At 39.9% G+C, this 14,734-nt stretch overlaps 6 protein-coding genes across 12 annotated transcripts; 1 reads left to right on the forward strand and 5 right to left on the reverse strand.

Annotated features, from left to right (window-relative positions):
* Window positions 1-28: 28 nt before the first annotated feature.
* On the forward strand, window positions 29-2,639 carry LOC123319783. The gene is made up of 7 exons (XM_044906715.1): window positions 29-1,097; window positions 1,253-1,533; window positions 1,587-1,695; window positions 1,757-1,977; window positions 2,032-2,146; window positions 2,255-2,407; window positions 2,463-2,639. Exons 1-7 carry the CDS (start codon window positions 167-169, stop codon window positions 2,558-2,560), a joined length of 1,908 nt encoding a protein of 635 aa, XP_044762650.1. The 5' UTR covers window positions 29-166; the 3' UTR covers window positions 2,561-2,639.
* LOC123319788 (mediator of RNA polymerase II transcription subunit 31) lies at window positions 2,569-3,471 on the reverse strand. Of its 2 annotated transcripts, none has more exons than XM_044906725.1 (3): window positions 3,291-3,471; window positions 3,135-3,224; window positions 2,569-3,083 (listed from the first exon to the last, which is right to left on the reverse strand). In XM_044906725.1, exons 1-3 carry the CDS (start codon window positions 3,301-3,303, stop codon window positions 2,749-2,751), a joined length of 438 nt encoding a protein of 145 aa, XP_044762660.1. In that variant the 5' UTR covers window positions 3,304-3,471; the 3' UTR covers window positions 2,569-2,748. The 2 variants fall into 2 exon arrangements, with proteins under 2 accessions (XP_044762660.1, XP_044762659.1); XM_044906724.1 differs by having other exon boundaries at window positions 3,135-3,245.
* A 1,455-nt stretch (window positions 3,472-4,926) lies between these two features.
* On the reverse strand, window positions 4,927-9,151 carry LOC123319784 (putative fatty acyl-CoA reductase CG5065). Of its 3 annotated transcripts, none has more exons than XM_044906716.1 (8): window positions 9,003-9,151; window positions 6,746-6,942; window positions 6,288-6,619; window positions 6,065-6,234; window positions 5,771-6,003; window positions 5,488-5,687; window positions 5,178-5,432; window positions 4,927-5,124 (listed from the first exon to the last, which is right to left on the reverse strand). In XM_044906716.1, exons 2-8 carry the CDS (start codon window positions 6,938-6,940, stop codon window positions 4,995-4,997), a joined length of 1,515 nt encoding a protein of 504 aa, XP_044762651.1. In that variant the 5' UTR covers window positions 6,941-6,942; window positions 9,003-9,151; the 3' UTR covers window positions 4,927-4,994. The 3 variants fall into 3 exon arrangements, with proteins under 3 accessions (XP_044762651.1, XP_044762653.1, XP_044762652.1); XM_044906718.1 differs by having other exon boundaries at window positions 6,746-6,954; window positions 9,003-9,103; XM_044906717.1 differs by lacking the exon at window positions 9,003-9,151 and adding an exon at window positions 7,323-7,444.
* A 228-nt stretch (window positions 9,152-9,379) lies between these two features.
* On the reverse strand, window positions 9,380-10,891 carry LOC123320374 (hyaluronidase-like). Its single transcript, XM_044907677.1, has 5 exons — window positions 10,616-10,891; window positions 10,237-10,547; window positions 9,861-10,176; window positions 9,601-9,811; window positions 9,380-9,541 (listed from the first exon to the last, which is right to left on the reverse strand). The coding sequence occupies exons 1-5, from the start codon at window positions 10,675-10,677 to the stop codon at window positions 9,383-9,385; spliced, it is 1,059 nt and encodes a 352-aa protein (XP_044763612.1). The 5' UTR covers window positions 10,678-10,891; the 3' UTR covers window positions 9,380-9,382.
* Window positions 10,892-11,323: 432 nt separating this feature from the next.
* LOC123320373 (solute carrier family 35 member F6-like) lies at window positions 11,324-13,358 on the reverse strand. 4 transcript variants are annotated; one of them, XM_044907673.1, is made up of 6 exons: window positions 13,220-13,358; window positions 12,974-13,121; window positions 12,480-12,921; window positions 12,262-12,420; window positions 12,054-12,208; window positions 11,324-12,000 (listed from the first exon to the last, which is right to left on the reverse strand). In XM_044907673.1, exons 1-6 carry the CDS (start codon window positions 13,294-13,296, stop codon window positions 11,899-11,901), a joined length of 1,083 nt encoding a protein of 360 aa, XP_044763608.1. In that variant the 5' UTR covers window positions 13,297-13,358; the 3' UTR covers window positions 11,324-11,898. The 4 variants fall into 4 exon arrangements, with proteins under 4 accessions (XP_044763608.1, XP_044763611.1, XP_044763609.1 ...); XM_044907676.1 differs by having other exon boundaries at window positions 11,332-12,000; window positions 12,974-13,113; window positions 13,220-13,333; XM_044907674.1 differs by having other exon boundaries at window positions 11,333-12,000; window positions 13,216-13,358.
* A 68-nt stretch (window positions 13,359-13,426) lies between these two features.
* LOC123320375 (actin-related protein 2/3 complex subunit 3-like) lies at window positions 13,427-14,418 on the reverse strand. Its single transcript, XM_044907678.1, has 3 exons — window positions 14,264-14,418; window positions 14,020-14,196; window positions 13,427-13,968 (listed from the first exon to the last, which is right to left on the reverse strand). The coding sequence occupies exons 1-3, from the start codon at window positions 14,267-14,269 to the stop codon at window positions 13,618-13,620; spliced, it is 534 nt and encodes a 177-aa protein (XP_044763613.1). The 5' UTR covers window positions 14,270-14,418; the 3' UTR covers window positions 13,427-13,617.
* Between the last annotated feature and the right edge of the window lie 316 nt (window positions 14,419-14,734).

The following is a 14,734-nucleotide window of genomic DNA, read 5'->3' on the forward strand; positions in this document are numbered from 1 at the left end:
GGAAAATTAGTGTCTAGTTAAGCTGATTCATTCAGAGCAGAACGATGTGCGACATATTTCACGCTGTTTAAACTCAAATCGTTCGTTATCATCTCTTGATTTTTTTACAGTTTCAAATCAGATGTGAGAAAGGTTTCAGTTATCCTCGAGAAATCGTTCTTACAAGATGTTTGTGATATTCGCAGTGTTGATACTTCATTTTTTTCCAGCGTTTTCCCAAGACGAATCATATTTCGACGTTTTCTCTATACCGGGTGTGCCATGGAAAACTAGGGATCCTCACAAACTGGAAAGGCCTAAAGATGAGCTGTACTTGGAGACTGGGGGTTATAAACTGGAAGATTTCTTGGGAAATTACCGGAAAAACCTCAGATACAAGGGACAGGTGGGAAACGCTTATAGGAGACATGAAAAGAGGAACGACAGTGACGTATGGACGGACGTGGAGAAGTACAGCGACTACAAGAGATGGAGCAACCATGACAAAGATAGTGCGACGGATCAGAACGAGAAGAAGCAGGACCAGTTCGAGGTCCAATCGCAACAGACCAGAAAGAAAACTTGGAAGGACAGAAACGACGATTTACAATCGGAATACGGCGATTTTACAGCGCCCAACGACAGGAAAAAACAGAGGTTCGAACAGGTACCGATAAAACACGCTAACGCGTCCAGGAAACCCGAAGGTTTCCGACCCACCGGCCTATCCCACGTCCAGAAGATCACAAAGGCCGAAGTCTCGAACCTGACCAAGCAGAACGTGAACCGTATGCTCAGGAACTTCGTGAACAGGCTGTATAGGCGGAAATACGGCGTTTCCAGATACGCCGAGATAGATCCCGACGACATAGACGGCGAGAAGAGCAAGTTTTTCGGCAACGGATTGGACGCGTTGGCGTTGCTGAAGAACAAGACGAAGAGCATCGCCAACAAGTTCCTGAACGTGTTCCAGGTGGTCAAGTTCAACAACACGGAGTGTCAGGCCACCCTGAACGGGTTGAGTTACCTGGGGGTCTGCTATTTGGCCGCACAATGCGACAGCTTGAACGGCACGGCAGGAGGCAGTTGCGCCGATGGATACGGGGTATGCTGTGTGTGTAAGTATCGAAAAATCTGAATTCAAAATCGAAGGGGGCGTGTTTTCATAGCTACGAATAGAAGTGGGTGTGGTTTCGTAGCCAGGTACAAAAATGGGCGTGGTTTCGTAGCCACGTACAAAAGTGGGCGTGGTTTTCAATTAAATATGTTACAGTCAGAGGTAGCTGCGGAGGAGGAGCCTCTCAGAACTGCAGTTATTTCGAGAGCCCAAACTACCCAGACTACTACCCTTCGAACGGCGGCGTGGCACCACCCGTTCCGACCCCCACTCCAACCCCTGGCACGACGACGCCAGATTTACGTCCCGATCCCAGGCTTCCGATGTTGCCTCGCGGCAATTTCGGCAGGCAGATGGGGGCGTTGGAGTGTACCTTCAGCGTTTCCAAGGCTTCGTCCGATATACAGCAGATGCGGATAGATTTTTTGGATTTTGAGGTGAGATTCCGTTAAAAAAAAAATATTTGAAAATTTTGTAACCTCTGTTTCAGCTCCTGGGGCCTACCGATGGAAATTGCATCAACGAGATGTTTGTCATTACTGGAAACGGGTTGAACAATCAGATTCCTTCCATTTGTGGGTATAACACTGGGCAACACAGTAAGGATTCAGAGTCTTCTTTGTAATGCAAGCAACTAGGAAGATTTATCAATTTTTTCAGTTTACGTGGATGTTTCCATGCTGAGCGGACCTCTAATGTTATCGGTACTTTCCAACATGTCCTACAGGAAAAGATTTCGGATTAGAATTTGCCAATATTCACAATCGGCCTGCATTACCCCCAGCAACTGTTTGCAGTATTACACGGGAACCAGTGGTATAATTCAATCGTTCAATTACGATCAGGCACTTATGTTGAGTCGAAGTTCCCCATCTTATTTCGTGAGTATATTCGACATCAACAGTACAAATCAATCCACCAGTTTGTTTCTTCAGAATAACCTCAACTACGCCATCTGTATAAGACGAGAGGCTGGCTATTGTTCTATAACCTACTCAAATGTGATGAACGGACTAGAATATCCTTTTGAGCTGGTTAATTACGCTGCAAGTAAGACAACACGATCAATTAAAAAAATTCTTACTTCTCAAAGTGTTTCTCTAACAAATTCGAAAAACTGACAAGACGAGAGCTTCAAATAATCTGAAATTTTTTCAGATGGCCAACCAACGGTCATGATGGGACAGGCAGGTATAGAAACTTTCGATTGTCCAAACGATTATATAATCATAAACGGGGTGAGACTCTGCGGAACTAAATTAAATGATGGCATGACGAATCCAGATCTGACTGTGAATGCACCAGTTACAGGTTCGTTCGAGTAAATCGCCAAGTTTATCAGTTTTTATAACACCATTTATTTCAGATAATAGCTTGGGACCAATTGTTATCCAAGTTAGAACAAATGGCTCAGCAGTTGGCAGAGGGTTTAAGTTATTTTATACACAAAATAGATGTTCTTAATACTTCAATTGGAATTTATAACATTATTTAATATTTATTCATGATGAAAACAATAAATGAGTAAAGGAAAATGAGTATTCCATCCACTTTTAATAAAACACATACCTTTCATTAAATATAAAATATACCCATTTTATAACCCCTTAAATTCACAAGCAAACATGCAAAATCGATTTGGACATCAAATTCTATGTTATTTTAGGGTTCATGTGTCCGTTACTCTGTTGATTGTTCTGGTTTCCTGTGTTTTGTTCTGGAGTACTATTTGGATTTTGGGGTGCCAACAATCGGTTTCTCCTACGGGTGTAGTGTTGCCATAGGAGAATTTGCTGATCGTCAATGAATTTGGAACATTGTGCATTGACTAGTTCTCTACGGAAATGTTCATATTGGAGCAGGTCTAAGAAGTAGAGACACATGGGATACTTCAAATATTTTGCATAGTCAGGTTCTTTCCAATATAAGAGATACTTCAAGTAGTTCACAAATGTACTGTCTTTGAAATACCCTCTTTGAGCTAGAACTGTGAAATAAAATTAGGTACGATGTACTCTCAAACAACGAATTCTCTTACAATTCAAATAATTCGGGTTTCCTAGACATTGAACGAATTCCAACTCCACTTGAAATCGCAGCTTTTGCTGTTCTTCTGTCTCTGGTACTCCTGAAATATAATTCCATCCATCTTAACTTTTGGTAAGACACCATTTGAATTATTATATTGACCTACCTTTGGAAGCCATTATTTTTAATGTAAAATATATTTCTATTTACTTATGAGCCTAATAATTATGTTAAGCCTTTTATACAGATATCTAATTTGCTATACGTTCACACCATTTCTTTTTTGCGGGTCCTAAATATTGATAAACTTTTCGATAAATAAATATTTACAAATTGATGGCCACAGAACACCAAAGAGTAACTCTGGTTACTCTTTGATTCCACAGATTAAAATGACTCTTTTCTTTTCACAGAACACGATAAGATGTCAATCTTGTTCTTTTTATCAATTTTTCTCTATGCCAAAAATATTCAAAAAATAAAAAATTCAGAGATTTCATGAATTTTAAAACAATAACTGATAAAATTCTCAATCAATTTCAAAAAATCGATTCCAATTCATTCAAAAACTGGAAAAAATATCGAGAAACCTGCAAACGCCCATAAATAACAAAACCAAATATAATGATTCTATGGTCAAGGTCAACTTCTGATTTGAAGGTTAGGTTTACCTGGATTCTATGGTAAGTCTTCGAATTTTGGAGCAAATAATTTTTTTTTTGAGATTTTTCAAGATTTTCCAACTCGAAGAAAGATTTTTTGAAGATTTGATAACTAATTAGAAAATCTGCTTTAAGTTACTTACCATTTCTAACTCTACTCGAGGAATATACTGTTTCGAATAAAGGGGTATTTGTTACTCTTATTTCATGGATTTGATTTTCTCATATTCGACTGTGTTTTTGCAAGAAGAAAAAATGGATATGGGCAGACTCGATGAAAAAACGAATGATGAGTGGGTACTTCTATCAACGGTTACATTACCTTTCATTCTTTGCTCTTTTTCCATACAATTCAATTGACCCAAGATTTGGATCTCTTTCAGTGTTAAATTGGAGGAACAATCAGTATATACGGACGTTTCTGAGCAATTTATAGATGCAAATAGAGTTAAATAGAAATAATAGAAAATGAAACAGTTGGCTCAGTTGCAGGAGCTGATATAAATCAAGATGTATATGTAGAATCTCATCGCTTGATTATTATGGAACTCGAATGCTCACTATGAGAGTATATTACAAGATGAAAAGATAACTTTCAAAGGCACTGGTTGACTGTATTCATTCAAATGCCAAGAAGCACAAGTGTCATTCATGTGATTTTGCGACAAATTATAAGAGTATGCTGAGTGACACATAAAATCTTTCCATTTATATATCAAAAAATACAAGTGTCTCTTTTGTAGTTATGCTGACAGTATAAAAGAGGACCTCAAAGTACATATAAAATCAGTTCATCTGAAAATTAAGAAACACAAGTGTCAACTGTGTGAGTTCTTTACAAATAGAAAAGATAATTTCGATTACCATGTGGAATCCATTCATTTGAATATGAAGAAAACAGGTACCAGTTCTCGATTATGATACAAATTCAAAAAGAAGTCTTTTGTTACATATAGAATCTGCTCATTTAAACATTTGAGAATACAAGTGCCACTCGTGTGAATATGCAGCATATCAGAAAAGAAATCTCGATTCATGTTAAATCTGTCCATTTGAATTTAAAAAGAGCCTCATGTTACATTCAAAATCTGCTCATTTGATTATCAGACACATGAGTGTTGTGTATACAATAAGATAATCTGAAATTTAAAATATATTTAATTTACTTAGATGGAGAGCAACCTATAGTGTTTTCACAATTTTCCATATCATTTTAGCACATATATCAGATCTGAAAATGATCGAAACTTGAACAAGAACTGTATGATATATCCTCCGAACAACCAGAAGCCAAGACAGCCCAACAAAATATTCTTGCAAACATCCAAGTAATACAACCTGTGAAAAAAATCATTTAGATTCTCCAAAGACCCTTACGTTGCAATTGTCACCTCTTGAGCACTTTCTTTGCATGAGGTATCGTATCAGGCTCTTCGTGCAGACAAAATCTTCTGGCTCCAAGAATATAATCCAGGATATACTGATCGTAATCATCAGGACCGACCACGTAGAACATTTCACGATCGGTCTCGTTCAGGGAAACGTTCAGAGCCCTCATTTTCTCATTGCGAAACAACCAAGGTCTGGTCGTGTAATACTGTAGCACCTCCAGACCCTTCTTGATACGTTTGTGCACCTTCACCATGCTGAAAAACGATCAGATTTATACGATTGTAGTCTAGCCACCGTCCAGGAACTTACAAAGGTTTGTTTCCGGTCAAAACCATGACGAAGTCGATGAAGTACGCGGGGATCAGGTGGAAGAAGAAGGCGGCCAACATGTGGACGAAGTAGCTGGATTTGATGCTTCCGTCAGGGTACCAGAGGCAGACGCTGAACGGATTGTCATAAAAGTGTTTCTTTCCCAAGTTTAAGGCTCCGCCCCAAGAGATTCTTTTATCCTTGAAAAAATTATCTTATGGTTAATGGAGAGATAGGGTTGGATCGACAACATTATCACTATATTGAAATAAATTTCACTCACTTTATCGTTGGTAATGTTGAAAACCTGTATGTCTGTCCTTGGGTTAGATCCCAGGTGGTATCCAACCAATATTATGCTGTTCGTTGTGCAATCTACTGGTATTATATCAGCCTTGTACTCCGCGTTGCAATGCATACTCCGTATTACCCCCTTGCCAGCGCCCACAAGGATGCCAGTGGGTCCATTCAGATTGTCTACCCATCCAGGAAGTGGCTCTTTCCAAGCAGCTGTCACTGAAACACGACGTTCATTTCCAGCAATAACAACACCTTACAACAGCCTTATTCGAGTTACCTGCTGCTGGTCTTGCTATAGCAATTGGCAACAACTCTGAATATTCGCTGACGAGATGTTCGGCGAGGCACTTAGTGTAGGCGTATGTATTGGGGGAATTTTTAATCAAGTGTGGCGTCATCAACTCCAACAGCTTCTCGTCTATCCAGCCTGCGATGTCAATGAGTTTCCTGTAAACGACTCCAGTGATTACTCAATGTGACGAAAATGTCCAATGGGATACCTAGGGTCGTGAGGGGCGGGGTAAGTCTTCTCCTCCAAAACAGTGAGATCGCAATGGCAGTAAGTGGTGGAGACATGCACGAAAGCCTTCAGATTTTCGAAGGTACACGCAAGATCGAGGACGCGTTTGGTGCCCAGGGTGTTCAGGATCAACGCGTTCTTCAGGGTTTGGTCGAACCGGACGTTGGCGGCCATGTGGAACACCACCTCCACGTTTTCCCGCAGATTTTTCTCGTCCCGACTCGACAAGCTTAAGTTTTCCATCGTCAGATCCCCGCTGATGCACTCCAGCTTGGAAAATACCTCTGGTTGATTCCGGATCTTGTGAAAAACCTAGAAATCCGGAAAAATATCTTAAATCTGGCAACAACGCTTCGATTTTGACGTTTAGAACTGTCATTTGCGGCTTCGACGTTGTCGAATTGTTGTAAATTCCTAGATTCGGGTAGTTTTACTTACAGGGCCTTTGAGAAAGTCGTCGATTCTTTGTGTTGGTGTCTTTCCTTTCTTCGTTCTTATCAACAAGTATATTTTGGATATTCCAGGGCAGCATCTGAGTAATTTTTCCACCATTACTTTTCCCATGTACCCCGTAGATCCGGTTATGAGGATATTTTTGCCTGAGAACCATTTGGCCACGTCTGAATCCAGCATTTCTGAAAAAACTCCTATATGTTTTTCCATATTGTTATTACCAATCAGGAATAAGATGTAATTTAAAGAAAAATTAGCGAATATTAGTCTAGCTCAACCTTACCAATTGTCAAGTACAAAGAATTGTATTTTTGTTGCGATATGTGAAGATATAAATTTGGAGTAAATAAATAAATAAAAGTTGGAATATAATTATAATTTCAAAAATAAATATTTTTTTCAGAATTTTGAAGCATTTTCAACTGTCCACACTGAATAGTTTATATTTTCAAAAACTGAAAGTAACAAGATCTTTGAAATTATGAAAATTTTGAATGAACTATTGTTCCATAAGGAAATTTGAAGAAATGCCAATAATATTTCGAGAAATTAAGACACAAACCTATTAAATCAATATTCGACTCAAGAAAAATCAAAGAAACACTTGTATCTCACTTAACTGTCGCACACTTCACCTAGCAAAATTCTGAACATTAATGAGAGCCACAGTCTCCAGTCAAGTATAGGTGCATCCAATTATTCCCTGTTGAAAGACATAAAACAACAAAAGGGGGGACTCGTACATGGTGAATTCTGAATTTACTCATTTATCACAATATAATTGAAGTAAAAGTTTAATTTATATATTTGATTCGGTCATATCTTCGCTTGAAAAAGGTGATCTTACTGATTTCCACCTCAATCCAATTGGACTTGAATATTCACAAGTTGCAGTTGAAGATTAAAAAATATCAGACTGATTATTCACGTTTTTTATGCCTAGAGTGGCCAAGGAACACCTGAGTCCAAGTGACTCTTAGGTGATACACTATTTCCTAATTAATTATTGTATAGGGATCGAAAATGGTGGATGCGCTCTTTAAGCCCACCAGACATAATTGAATAATAGAAAAGTTTGATTATTTATTTATCTATCTGTAGATTATCTTGAAACAAAATAGGAATGACCCAGTCCTAGTATTCCAATTCAACATTAATGACCCTCATCTTTATCATAATTATGTATGAATCTACGTTTGATATTCTATTCCAACTGGTTTCCAAATCGGTTCATTTTTTTTTCGTTGATGACTGGGAAAACTGAACCAAAAACTATTTTCGTCTCATTTTTTTCAACTGTATGTTGGAATAGATTCCAGCCCATATCTCGAAACGACTCAACCGTAGATAAAGTTATGTAAGTCTTTGTTAATGCCACATGCAAAGTATTCAGAGATGAAAATTACAATAAAGGGGGTCGATAAATCTGTCACTTTCACTCTACTCCGTTATTAAAGAAGTACTGCGTGATGCAAATGCCATACACTGCAAAGGAAAATCGTTGACGAACTGAACAGCTGATTATAGTCAATTATTTCTATTCGAGGCCGATATTTTATAGCAGCTTCTCGATATATGAAATCCTTTTTAATGATCCCAGATAAGACACATAAAAGGCATTCAGGAAATGCACAATAAGAACATGGTGCATCAATCACAGATATGCCACGAGTGAAAGTTCCAAGCTGGCTGGCTAGAAATACAGCTACTTAAATTTTTACGAAAGCAGCGAACGTGCACAGGTGTTTCAATTTGCATTCCCAGTTTATTTTTAGCTTCGCAATGTATTGAAACAAAGGAGTTGTCTGTTGGCGATTACATAATCGAGATATGCGGGATATGCCCTTTACTGATTCATGCCATTGTACCTATCGCATTTCGCCGATGTGGAAATCCTGAATCATTAAGTTGCTTCGTATGCAGACCGCTGAGAATCACTACAAATATCTGAATGTTAAGACACCCAAACTCTTTCTCGAATTCATTGAACATTCGCGAATTTTTCAAGGGGAATAGAAAAGTAGGGGCTTGGAAGTAAAAGGATTCAAGTGCACATATTTTAAAAAACGATACCCCAAATGGAAAACCATTTTTTTTCTTTGAACAATGGATCCGAAGGTATTAATATGTAATTTTCAAATTTAATCCTGGAGATTTGAAACCCATTCTATTTCAGAACTACTTAAAAAAAATCACTTGAAGCCTTTCACTTCTCAGCCCCTCAACTGATATTTAAACTTACCTCGATGACGTTAGAAAAATGAATAGGAATTACGCACGTTCGAAAAAACGGAGAAATCGATGAGATAATATTATATGGCATTCGATATGCGGACATGCTTCGATTAACAACACGATTTCACGCTGTAAGCATAAAACAATTGACAAAATCCCACAATAATCCATCTCAGCACCTGGCATTATCATAAAAAAAGAAAGGTACGCGTATTTAAAGAATGAGGTCAGACGTCGTAATTTTTCCCCAACAAATCATTTCAATTTCACGATTTCACTGCATCCAACAAATCCTACTTCAAAAATACTTGGCATATCTCGAACAATATTGGAAGAATTATGTCCATTCTCCCTTAGCAAGACATAGAAAAAAAAAACTCCAAATTATCAAGTTGTATTTATTAAAATAGGACCTAAAATATCGCTGAGGTAATTATAAAGAACTCTACATTTTTCTTTGGTGTTTACATCGTTGCTACTCCCCCAAATTATGACACCATCCACCCTGAGGCTTGACAGCATCGAAAAGGCATCCTTCAGATCCTCCTGAAACATTAATAATTGCATATAACTCCTTATGATGTCCAGCTATTGATTTCTCTCACTTTTTTCAGGAAACGCCTGGTATCTTGATACTTGTACCAAAAGTATGGAACAATAGCTGGCCTCTTCTGCTTCTGCTGTATATAATTGGCTATCCTCTGAGCCTCTGCGACCCTTCCCTCGATCAGTTCGATTTTGTCCTTTTTGTTCAGTTTGCTCTGAAGGTAAAGGGAAGGCAGAAGAAGAGCACTCTCGCTGAAGAGCCAGAAGAGCCTGGAAAAATCAGTGTTAAACCGTAAATTCCCCATGTGCCAACAGTTACCTATCGTTCTCTCCCTGCACTTCTTTGGGGCAATCTTTGGCCTTGTTACTCGGGGACTTGTTGAAGCAGTAAGGGTAGGCGTAGTACCCCCACTTCGCCTTAGGTCTCATCTTCTGCCCCAGCGCCAGCGTCTCCTCCATGAACATTTTCCCGTGGAACTCGAACTTTTTCTGGGCCTCTTTCTCAGTGAAATAACTCGGCCAGAAGGGATGCAGACGTTCCTCCCGCTGGACAGACCGGTTCTTGTAGGCTTGCAGACTTCCGAAGTTCTGCCTGAAGATCGGCCTCCAGCTCTCGAAGTCTATTATGGCCAAACCTGGACGAAATAACGAGCCTCAGATCGCTGTGGGGCATTGACAGATCGATAATGTTTTACCTGTGAAATTTTCTTGGGGGATCTGCTCGTTCACGGAGTCCTGGAAGAGCTTCAGGTGCGTCTGTATGTTACCGTCCTGCGGGATTCCCCCGTTCCTGTCTATGATCTTACCGCTCTCGTTCAGGATGGCGGGGAAGTACCCGGGATCATAGAGGATCGTTATGTTGGCGCCCCTGAAATCGTCGTTCGGGTTCTGGACGATGCCGTACTTGTCGGCGATTTCCGAGAAGTTCATGCCGTAAGTCCGGCATTGGAAGGTGGGTATGTTCCAGTACACCTTAAGGTTACCCTTCGACGAAACCAGGAAGTTACTGGAAAGGGTTAGGAGAGAGAGATTAGGGTTGGAAGTTTCAGATTCTCGAACTAGTTATATCTTTACCTGCTTCCCGAACACAATCCCGATAAAAGCGCGACCCAGATCCATTTCACCAGACCGATCATCCTCGAAAAACGAATAATCACCACAGTATGCCATTCGGTTCTCAGTGTGCTCCCCTTTAACACGGTCGTATTTAAATAAATTCCCGAATGGAAATCGTTATCGAACGCACCTAAATGCACTTCGGCGATACGAATATATTTCAATTCCTAATTCGGGCCGGTATACAAGGTGTCTCTCGCGAGCGTCGAGATCCGATTTTTTTTCTTTGGGCCCCCCGGTATACAACGCGACCGTTTCGCAGCGATAAATCCGGACGTACTGAATGATCCGATTTTATGGGACAGACGGGACGCGAAACGTAAACAAAGGACCGTCTTATCGAGGTGGATACCCTGGCTGTGATCTTGATGACTATCAAAAGATAATAATCTTCCACTTACGTCGACGTTCGTGAAACAAAAGGCTCTTGGAAAAATTGCAGCCTGACGGACGATTATCTGGCATCGAAGATAATGGGATGTTCAATTAAAGTCGGGCAATTTGCGTTAGATTCACCGATGTTTATCTAATCGACGGATATGTTTGTTTAAGTTTCGATTAATTACAGTTTTTACATTCCACGATTACAGAAACGATAGTTGGACGTGCTTCACGTATTTCGACGCGGTATAATTTCAAATTACACCTCTCCAGGGCAAGGGAAAGTACGTATTAGGTGTACAAACAAGTTATTATTCCTCAATTTCCTATCAAAACTAAGCGTTTATTAGTTGGAAGCTCTAATTTTCTTGACCATTATTCTCTTCCAGGTCGACCTGCGGCGTATTAAACCCATAAATATTAATTAGCCGTTTTTGTCATGTTGCCAAAGGCATCCAAAGTCGTCGATGTGAACAACCTTTACAACAACGTCCATTCATCGTCTCCCAAAATCTATCTCGAAATAAACCTCGCAAACGTTCCACCTTCAACGATCCCTGATGTAAAAATTCCAATTGTCCCCTCACTAAACAGCCCGTACATTTTTATCTATAATGGTCTAGGCTGGCTAGTTATTGTCCCACATGATAAATATTTGTCGCGTTTTACAGATTACATACTTGCTTATCTGCGTGTGTACAATAATAATAAACATTTCGAAAAGGAAGAACCACATTATTATACTTGTAAAACGTCGAGATTACAATATGTTCATTAATGAAAGCGATAATTTAGTGGTTCGTGGACTTTCAACACGCGAATCGATAAACACACCGATCGCAACGCGAGAATTCCAAACTTTACTCCTCCTGTTTCGGCGGAAACATCTTCTGCTTCATCTTGGTGCAGCCCAAATCGTTGTAGAAACCCATGCCGAGCAGCAATATGATGAACCCTATGAACTGAAAAGGAGATCGCGTTGATTCAACGTCGAAAAACCGTCAAAACTCGTCACCTGGATGTATTGAAACTTCTGCCCGAACAGCGTGAGACTGACAATCCAAATTATCACCACTCTGAGACTGTCCAGAACTTTTCTGGTCGTAGAAGTCAGTTCTTTACTCACGGTGACACCACAAAAATTATACACGGCAATGGAGAACACAGTAACTGAAAGACGAAAACGACATTTCGATTAAAACAAAACCGTACAGATACCTCACCTATAGTCGCGACCAAAATCTTCCAGTTGTTGTACATTTGCAGGAAACCGTCCACGACGTCTTCCATCGTGCCGCTAGAGTTGTTGGAGAAAGGTTCGCCAACGTAAATGAAGCACAGAGGCACCAACAACAGCGCCGAGGAGAAAAAGCCGAAAATTCCTGCAAAAAACTTCGATTTTAGAAACACGCGGGACCCCACACTGAGCCCTGCGGCTCACCCTCCCATCCCACGGCCTGTAACGGCGGTACCTCCTTGGCGACCACGAATTTCTCCTCTAGGATCACCTGGGTGGCCGTCAGAAACTGTGCGGCTACCACCATCACGTCGCCGATGACTATCACCAAGGTTGCCTTGGCGTCGTCGCTCTCTTGTTTGTCCAGGTAGTCGGAGACTCCGACCGCGCTCAGTCCGGCTATGACCAGAAAGATGCCGAAGATCTCGCGCCAGTTTGGCACCCTGCCGAAGCAGGGGTAGCTGAGAAGGGCGGTGAAGATGATCACAGCGCCCCTCAGCATCTGGTAACTGGAGGCGTAGGTCAGATTCAGGGCTATGTAGATGGTGCTGGTCGCTACCATGTCGCACAGGGCGGGCAACCAGAAGATCAATACGTTAAATTCTCTGTTTCCCTTCGTCAATTTGTGCTCCTCAAGCTTTTCCTCCTACAAATGTTTATATTTTCTATATTTGTATTTCCGAAGTTGTCCAACTTACGCTTTCCTTCTTGAAAACGCAATAGAGTATTTTGAACACCAACAAATTTAAGATCATGCCGAAGAACATTTGGTTGGACTGGAGGAAAGGGTGATTGTAGTGTCGTAACTCACCATCGCTCCCCTTCGATTCTTGGAGATCTGCAAATCTGAGAGATCATTTCACCTTGAAATTTCTATAACGTATGAATGTTTCAATCAATTGGGGCCACCAGAGACCTTTTCTCCATGGAGGCCACCTACCTACTTGACACACAAAGTATTAAGGGATCCAGTCACCACAAATACGAGAATAATAACGGCTTGATACACTGTCCAATTCATTTTTTCACTCTTAGCTTTTTTTTTTGACGTTCAAGTCTTTTGGACATAAATGTCAAAAAAAAATTTTCAGGACACTTCAAAATAATGTGATTTTAATCATTGAAAGACAATGGGTGAATAAAGAGTAACAAATGAAGCAAACTTTTAATGGAATAAAGATAATAGAAACAATATAGTAATTTGTGATATAAAATAAAAAAATTATAATACCTCAAAATATTATAGGCTCAATTCCCCGATAGAAGGGATATCAATTCTCACGTCGAGTAAAAAAATTCCAATACAATCTAGTTATATCCTTAGATTAAATCAATTCGTCGCTCATTGTCCTGGAGCCGACAACGACTTATCCATGAATTTCTTCTTGGCGAAACACAACCACCATTTGCTGGGTTTCCCGTCCTCTCCGAAAACTTTATCGCAAATTCTGTGACCTACCTCTTGTCTGAGCTGAGTCAGATAGTTCCTCATCAAATCCGCCTCCGATGTCGATGAGGGTTTGGAATATACGGAATTCAAGGGAAAACCAGCATCTCCCGGTATGTCGAATCTCGAGATTGCCAAGCTGTACATTTCGTTTTGTGCCTGGTTTTTGTTGGTGCATTTCTGAAGCTTTTTCAGACATTCCGTTATGTAGAGTGTGATGTAGATCAACAGACGGTCAGCTTCAGACTGAAATACAACACGATAAGAATTGTATTCTGGTTATTTTTCGCTACCCACTTTGATTTCATAAGTTCTGAAAAATACGTTGGCTTTGAAGAAGTACAGTGACTCATCGATGATATCCTGCTCCTGATTACTGGGAGAACTTATGGGGCCCCTAAACTGTGTTTTGAAAGGTAATATCGCCGTGTTCCCAACTACTTGCGGGGGGTTTACGAAACTGGAATGATAGGCCTGCAAATCATAAAATATCGGCACTCCCTTTAACCTACATATTTCGAAATATGTCTCAGTTACTCACAGGCATTGTGTATAGTTCAACAAAGGATTGAATTTACTGGCTCATAAATAAAACCTATTCACAATCCGAATTTATTCGATATTTATAAATATTTAAGATTTAATTCTTATTACTCATAGAGTATCTCACATAACCTCTATTAAATATACGCACAGAAAACTTTTTTTCCTTAGCCGTGAAAATACCACTATAGGCAACACTCCATATTCGTTGACCCCACTAGGCTTGTATGTACAGTTGTGGATACTGGTTGTCAGGGGCAGTAAATGAATTGGACGAAACTAGCCAAAATAATTCATAATAATAATCAGATCAGATTATTTGACCATTTTAGATTCCTCATATCTTTATTTGATGAAAAGAGGGGGAAATGAAACGAAACTTTCCGCATCAACTAAAGAGGAACGTCAAAATATTTTATATCTATGACATAACCTAAACCAACATCTATGACATAACCACAGATTACAG

Source organism: Coccinella septempunctata, chromosome 9 (assembly GCF_907165205.1).
Source record: "Coccinella septempunctata chromosome 9, icCocSept1.1, whole genome shotgun sequence".
NCBI classification, from domain to species: Eukaryota; Metazoa; Arthropoda; class Insecta; order Coleoptera; family Coccinellidae; genus Coccinella; species Coccinella septempunctata.

Bases quoted from the DNA above. Each gene is read 5' to 3' on its own strand.
- LOC123319788 (XM_044906724.1), bottom strand. The intron at 3,084-3,134 runs GTAAGAGAATTC...TTTATTTCACAG, and splicing joins AAACCCGAATTATTTGAATT to TTCTAGCTCAAAGAGGGTAT.
- LOC123320374 (XM_044907677.1), bottom strand. From the start codon at position 10,677: ATGATCGGTCTGGTGAAATGGATCTGGGTCGCGCTTTTATCGGGATTG. The intron at 10,548-10,615 runs GTAAAGATATAA...AACCCTTTCCAG, and splicing joins GGATTGTGTTCGGGAAGCAG to TAACTTCCTGGTTTCGTCGA. The intron at 9,542-9,600 runs GTGAGAGAAATC...TTAATGTTTCAG, and splicing joins CCAGGCGTTTCCTGAAAAAA to GAGGATCTGAAGGATGCCTT.
- LOC123320373 (XM_044907673.1), bottom strand. From the start codon at position 13,296: ATGAATTGGACAGTGTATCAAGCCGTTATTATTCTCGTATTTGTGGTG. The intron at 12,922-12,973 runs GTAAGTTGGACA...AAACATTTGTAG, and splicing joins GCGTTTTCAAGAAGGAAAGC to GAGGAAAAGCTTGAGGAGCA. The intron at 12,001-12,053 runs GTGACGAGTTTT...TCTCCTTTTCAG, and splicing joins AGAAGTTTCAATACATCCAG to TTCATAGGGTTCATCATATT.
- LOC123319784 (XM_044906716.1), bottom strand. From the start codon at position 6,940: ATGCTGGATTCAGACGTGGCCAAATGGTTCTCAGGCAAAAATATCCTC. The intron at 6,620-6,745 runs GTAAGTAAAACT...CCGGATTTCTAG, and splicing joins ACGACTTTCTCAAAGGCCCT to GTTTTTCACAAGATCCGGAA. The intron at 5,125-5,177 runs GTGACAATTGCA...TTTTTTTCACAG, and splicing joins GCAAAGAAAGTGCTCAAGAG to GTTGTATTACTTGGATGTTT.
- LOC123319783 (XM_044906715.1), top strand. From the start codon at position 167: ATGTTTGTGATATTCGCAGTGTTGATACTTCATTTTTTTCCAGCGTTT. The intron at 1,696-1,756 runs GTAAGGATTCAG...CAATTTTTTCAG, and splicing joins GTATAACACTGGGCAACACA to TTTACGTGGATGTTTCCATG. The intron at 1,978-2,031 runs GTGAGTATATTC...TTGTTTCTTCAG, and splicing joins GAAGTTCCCCATCTTATTTC to AATAACCTCAACTACGCCAT.
- LOC123320375 (XM_044907678.1), bottom strand. The intron at 13,969-14,019 runs GTGGGTAGCGAA...GTTGTATTTCAG, and splicing joins TCAGAACTTATGAAATCAAA to TCTGAAGCTGACCGTCTGTT.